The 6947-nt window shown below is 38.7% G+C and overlaps 1 protein-coding gene across 1 annotated transcript; it reads left to right on the top strand.

The window, feature by feature from the left end:
• Positions 1-4316: 4316 nt before the first annotated feature.
• Positions 4317-6109, top strand: LOC128359511 (uncharacterized). The gene is made up of 7 exons (XM_053320004.1): positions 4317-4350; positions 4826-5122; positions 5236-5319; positions 5619-5672; positions 5757-5831; positions 5925-6017; positions 6102-6109. Exons 1-7 carry the CDS (start codon positions 4317-4319, stop codon positions 6107-6109), a joined length of 645 nt encoding a protein of 214 aa, XP_053175979.1.
• The last annotated feature ends 838 nt before the right edge of the window (positions 6110-6947 follow it).

Here is a 6947-nt window from a genome sequence, read left to right as displayed (position 1 = left end):
TGTTTGAAATCATAAAAACATAATCAACTATTAAAAAGAAGTCCCATTCATTTCAAAAGATAAAGTTCAGTTTCATGTTTATTTATATCACAGTAAACACAAAACAAGTTTCTACAAAGTGCTTCAAACAAGAGGAATGATAAACAAATGTATTTTACATGTAAACAAATACAACACGTACACATAAAACTGTAAAAAAATAAACATTTTATCTACAATAACCCATGATTTCCTTGTATACAGTATAGCTCGTATAATAAAAATATTCCCCTACATACACAAAGGTGAAACTGAGACGCTGTATATCAGTAGTTCTGCCCACAAACAAAACCTGTCGTCTTTTTTCAGAGGTTAGCCCCTTGTGTGGTTGATTCATCTAAATACAACATGTACTTGGTTCTGTGTCTTGTTTCATAATGTATTTGTGGGGCCAAATATGTGCGTTTTTCCATGGTCTGATGATTCACCTCTGATGCTTGCTGTGTTGCAATGCTTCAAATAATAAACACAAAACGATCACAACTGCATATTGAGATGATTTCCTCGTATACAGTATTACCTGTATAACAAGAACATGCACCTACAAACACACACATGCACCAAACACTGAAAGGTGAAACTGAGACATTGCATATCAGTAGTTCTGCTCATATGGTTAAAGCTACTCTGGGAAAAACAAGAACAAAAGAAAAGAAATGATGAACAAACTGTGTCTTTCTTCAGAGGTTAGCCCCCATTGTGGTAGATTCATCTAAATACCACACGCAGTTAGTTGCATTATTTATGTATTATTTAACCTCTGATGCTCGCTGTGGTTTTTCTGAGCGCAAGTTCTGCTAAATGACACTTACAGTATGACAAGTACAGTTGAAACCAGAAATTTACATACACTGTATAAAAAGACATACAGTGGGGAGAACAAGTATTTGATACACTGCCGATTTTGCAGGTTTTCCCACTTACAAAGCATGTAGAAGTCTGTAATTTTTATCATAGGTACTCTTCAACTGTGAGAGACGGAATCTAAAGCAAAAATCCAGAAAATCACATTGTATGATTTTTAAGTAATTAATTTGCATGACATAAGTATTTGATACTTCAGAAAAACAGAACTTAATATTTGGTACAGAAACCTTTGTTTGCAATTACAGAGATCAGAAGTTTCCTGTAGTTCTTGACCAGGTTTGCACACTGCAGCAGGGATTTTGGCCCACTCCTCCATACAGATCTTCTCCAGATCCTTCAGGTTTCGGGGCTGTCGCTGGGCAATACAGACTTTCAGCTCCCTCCAAAGATTTTCTATTGGGTTCAGGCTTAGTTGCTCTGGCTGTGTGTTTCGGGTCGTTGTCATGCTGGAAGACCCAGCCAAGACCCATCTTCAATGCTCTTACTGAGGGAAGGAGGTTGGCCAAGATCTGGCGATACATGGCCCCATCCATCCTCCCCTCAATACGGTGCAGTTGTCCTGTCCCCTTTGCACAAAAGCATCCCCAAAGAATGATGTTTCCACCTCCATGCTTCACAGTTGGGATGGTGTTCTTGTGGTTATACTCATCCTTCTTCTTCCTCCAAACACAGCAAGTGGAGTTTAGACCAGAAAGCTCTATTTTTGTCTCATCAGACCACATGACCTTCTCCCATTCCTCCTCTGGATCATCCAGATGGTCATCGACAAACTTCAGACGGGCCTGGACATGTGCCGGCTTGAGCAGGGGGACCTTATGTGTGCTTCAGGATTTTAATCCATGACGTAGTGTGTTACTAATGGTTTTCTTTGAGACTGTAGTCCCAGCTCTCTTCAGGTCATTGACCAGGTCCTGCCATGTAGTTCTGGGCTGATCCCTCACCTTCCTCATGATCACTGATGCCCCACCAGGTGATATCTTGCATGGAGCCCCAGACAGAGGGAGATTGACCGTCATCTTAAACTTCTTCCATTTTCTAATAATTGCGCCAACAATTGTTGCCTTCTCACCAAGCTGCTTGCCTATTGTCCTGTAGCCCATCCCAGCCTTGTGCAGTTCTACAATTTGAGTGGAGAATAGGAGGGCTTCTTAAAGAAAAACTAACAGGTCTGTGAGAGCCAGAATTCTTACTGGTTGGTAGGTGATCAAATACTTATGTCATGCAATAAAATGCAAATTAATTATTTAAAAATCATACAATGTGATGTTCTCGATTTTTGTTTTGGATTCCATCTCCCACAGTTTGAAGTGTACCTATGATAACAATTACAGACCTCTACATGCTTTGTAAAACCTGCAAAATCGGCAGTGTATCAAATACTTGTTCTCCCCACTGTTAAACCTTTTTTTTCTCACTGTCTGACTTTATATCAGACGAAACTTTTCCTGTTTTAGGTCGGTTAGGATTACAAAAAATATTTATATTTGCTAAATGCCAGAAAAATGAGACCATTTTTTTATTACTTTCTTCAAAGTCAGAAGTTTACATACACTAAGATTACTATGCCTTTAAACAATTTGGGAAAGCCCAGATGATGATATCATGGCTTTGGAAGCTTCTGATTCTGGTTGACATCATGAGAATATCAGAAGAAGTCAGCCAACATATCAGGAAGAGAATTGTGGACTTCCACAAGTCTGGTTCATCCATGTCTACAATTTCCAGATGCCTGAAGGTGCCACATTCATCTGTTCAAACAATTATACGCAAGTATAAACACCATGGGAATGTCCAACGATCATACCAGTCAGGAAGGAGACAGGTTCTCTGTCCTAGAGACGAACGTGCTTTGGTGTGAAGCCCAGAACAAAAGCAAAACACTGTGTGAAGATGCTGGCTGAAACTGGCAAGAGAGTGTCATTATCCACAGTGAAACAAGTCCTGTACCGACATGGGCTAAAAGGCCACTCAGCAAGGAAGAAGACATTACTCCAAAAGCAACATAAAAAAGCCAGATTACAGTTTGCAAATGCACACAGGGACAAAGATGTTAATTTTTGGAGACATGTCCTGTGGTCTGATGAAACTGAAAAAAATGGAACTGTTTGACCATAATGACCATTGTTACATTTGGAGGTAAAAGGGGGAAGGTTGCAAGCCTGAGAACACCATCCCAAATGTGAAGTATGGGGGTGGCAGTATCATGTTGTGGGGGTGTTTTGCTACAGGAGGGATTAGTGCACTTCACAAAATAGATGGCATCATGAGGAAAGAACATTATGTAGAAATATTGAAGCAACATCTCAAGACATCAGCCAGGAAGTTAAAGCTTGGGTGCAAATGGGTCTTCCAAATGGACAATGACCCTAGGCCTCGTCTCGTCTCGTCCTCTTCCGCTTATCCGGGGTCGGGTTGCAGGGGCAGCGGCCTAAGCAGGGAAGCCCAGACTTCCCTCTCCCCAGCCACTTCGTCCAGCTCTTCCCGGGGGATCCCGAGGCGTTCCCAGGTCAGCCGAGAGACATAGACTCTCCAGCGTGTCCTGGGTCTTCCTCGGGGTCTCCTACCGGTGGGACGTGCCCTGAACACCTCACCAGGGAGGCGTCCGGGAGGCATCCTGATTAGATGCCCGAGCCACCTCATCTGGCTCCTCTCGACGCGGAGGAGCAGCGGGTCTACTTCGACCTCCCTCTGGATAACTGAGCTTCTCACCCTATCTCTAAGGGAGAGCCCAGCCACCCTACGAAGGAAGCTCATTTCGGCTGCTTGTACCCGCGATCTTGTTCTTTCGGTCACTACCCAAAGCTCATGACCATAGGTGAGGGTAGGAACCAAGATCGACTGGTAAATCTGGTAAAAAGTGGCTTAAGGACAACAAAGTCAATGTTTTGGAGTGACCATCACAAAGTCCTGATCTCAATCCTATAGAAAGTTTGTGGGCAGAGCTGAAAAGACGTGTGTGAGCAAGGCGGCCTACAAACCTGACTCAGTTACACCAGTCAGGAGGAATGGGCCAAAATTCCAGCAAACTATTGTGAGAAGCTTGTTGAAGGATACCCAAAACATTTGACCCAAGTCATACAGTTTAAAAGCAATGCTACCAAATACTAATGAAATGTATGTCAACTTCTGACTTTGAAGAAAGTAATAAAACATTGTCTAAAAAATTCTCTTTCTGATTATTCTGGCATTAAGCAAATATAAATAATGTTGGTAATCCTAACTGACTAAAAACAGTTAAAGTTTCGTCTGATATAAAGTCACACAGTGAGGAAAAAAAGGTTATGTGTCTTTGTATACAGTGTATGTAAACTTCTGGTTTCAACTGTATGTGAAAGTCAGTGCAGTCCCACAATAGACACAAGTGCAGTCTTTAGGAGGAGTCCTGATCAGTCTTAGTCTTCAGCTTCATCATGGCAGGACTCCTGTTGTTTGTCGTCCTCATGCGTAAGTTACACTTTCTATTGATTCTTTCAGCATTAATGTACAAACTGATGAAGGTTCACACTTACAAACACTGGTTAACTCTTAACAGTGTACAGTGTAATTATTCCTCATTTACAGTGTAATATTTTGTATTAAGTGAGAACAAAAGAAAAAGATCATACTTTAGATATCTGTCAGGTAAAAAACTACCTGGAATATTTTTTTCTTTTAAGTTCCCTAATTGTTGCATTTATTAACCTTTTTAACACTTTTTTTTCTCCAGCAGATTGTTTTCATGACATCCAAGCACAAGGTCAGTCTGTTTAGTTTCAGTTTATAATAGTAACTTATTAATATGTGAATATTAACACATTTTACAAAGTATATGTGCTCTATACATTTTCTATATTAAATCATAATACCTCATGAAGAATGTCAGATGAATTTAACAGTTATGTACTTAATATAACATACATGTTTACCTTTATATTTTCAGTTCTTCTTCGACCTAAACTGACAGTGAATCCACCAGTGATCACAGAGACAGACTCAGTCACACTGAACTGTCAGACTCCATCATCAGTGTCTGTGACTCAGTGTTATTTCTACACTTTAAGTGGAGGAACTGTCAGAGTCCTCTCTTGTCTGCAGACACTGACAGGGACTGAACTGCTGATGATGGCACATCAGAAATCACCTGCTGAGATTAAAGTGAAATGTTATTACACTGTAAAACGTGGAGAGACAAATTCTCCATCTCCACACAGTGACACAACCTCCATCATGATACAAAGTGAGTGAATATTATTACCATTACCTGATATTATTAAATCTGAATAGTGATAAAGTATCAACACAAAATAACAAAGGTGTGATGTAAAGTTTCAAATGTGATTTTTTTTGTAGGTGCTGCAGAAAACAATGAGAGACAAACTGATTTAACAACCTCCATTTCTACTACAAAGTCACCTGTGGGTGGAGGTGATGAAGGTATTCTCTTTGTTTCATGATCACTGAGTACTTGTTATTCTAAGTAATGATGGAACTTTGTATTACATATCACACACACTGAACTCAGATGATACATGAGTATTAATTGTATCCATTTGAATGTTAAATGCAGAAATCATTTAAATAGGACCTTTATGAATCTATGTGACAGATTTTATTTTATTCTTTTTCTTTTTTGAAATCACCAGGGGAACGCTGTAAATCTGACATGACCATGATTCACCTGTATATGTATTATTTTGTAATGTTTTAAAGGTCTTTGTATCATTATTCATCAGGTCAGACTGTTAACAGAGCTACCACTCCTGTAACTCCTGTAAAACCAGCATCAGGTAATGAAATCACATTTAGTTGTCTTAGTGGATGAGTTCAATAATGAAAATACTGCATTTAAATGATTTATTTGTATTCATTAGATCAGAGTTCTGTTCCACCAGGTCATACTGTTGGCTCGACCACTACTTCCTTAACATCAGTGAAAACAACATCAGGTGACATTTATTTTCACTGCCTTTTTCTCTGACATCTTTTGAAAATGTTGAAATATGGGTCATATTTAAAATCTGTGTTCTTGTGTCTTCAAGAAACAGTTACTGCTGAGATGAATCTAAGTGCAAAAGGTAGCACGATGACCGCTGTTGAAACTCCTCTAAATGTGACATCAGGAGACAATAAAGGTGGGACTTTTATGATATGTTCCAAAAATGCTGAGATACTGCTGTGAATGTGTTTAATGTTTCTGACTTTTTACAACACATCAGAAACTTAACACATCTGTAATTCCATTGAATTCAGGTGAGCAAGAAGTACGTGATTCCTTACACATATTAGATTTATAAATATTAAAAATGACATGTTGTTCAGTTTAGTACAGTATGTTTTCTTCCCAGGCTATTTGACAATATGTTGTTTTAGTGACACCAATGTGTTCAAAGTTAGAAATAGTTACCATGTCTGTTTTCTACTGAGTTTAATCATTATGGAGGCTGTTGCTCTACAGTGTCACAGTGAATCAACGTGTATCACATAATTATGATAATTAAGATATCCTTAACCTGAATTGATATGATTAATCAACTTTAATCATGGTAAACTCCTTTTAGCTGTAATGACACTCGTTTGTGGCCTCTCTTGTTCCAAAACAGAAACATGGACGTGGAAGTTGGTTGTTGTTGGTATTGGAGTTACTGGTTTTGGAGTAACTGTAGGTGTCATCTCTCTGGGATTGGCACTTCTCTGTTCCCAAAGAAGAACTGGTGAGAACTATATCAAATGTGTTCAATGAAACTTGAATGTATTTTGAAAGCGGTTATAATCAATATTTCTAAAATATAGTATCAAATGCGAGAGGCATTGCTTGTATTGATGGACCTTCACAGAATTATCAAAACTCTTTTGTGGGTTAAAATATTTACTACTGAAAAGCTTATAAAAAATCTAAAAGCACCCCATCTGGTTGCTAGATTTCCTCTAATTATTAATAACAATAATATCAAAAGTTTCATAATCTCAACCACTGCATTAAGATATTCATTTTCAGTTATTCTTGATTGGATTTCAGTAATCAGACAATATTATTTCCACTGAATTACAGCTACTGAAAACAA

Source organism: Scomber japonicus, chromosome 5, assembly GCF_027409825.1.
Source record: "Scomber japonicus isolate fScoJap1 chromosome 5, fScoJap1.pri, whole genome shotgun sequence".
In the NCBI taxonomy this organism is placed as follows: Eukaryota; Metazoa; Chordata; class Actinopteri; order Scombriformes; family Scombridae; genus Scomber; species Scomber japonicus.
This window is presented reverse-complemented; position numbering and strand designations above follow the sequence as displayed.

Coding starts and splice junctions, on each gene's coding strand:
- LOC128359511 (XM_053320004.1), top strand. CDS start 4,317: ATGGCAGGACTCCTGTTGTTTGTCGTCCTCATGC. Junction 4,351..4,825: donor GTTGTTTGTCGTCCTCATGC/GTAAGTTACACT, acceptor TTATATTTTCAG/TTCTTCTTCGACCTAAACTG. Junction 5,832..5,924: donor ATCAGTGAAAACAACATCAG/GTGACATTTATT, acceptor TGTGTCTTCAAG/AAACAGTTACTGCTGAGATG.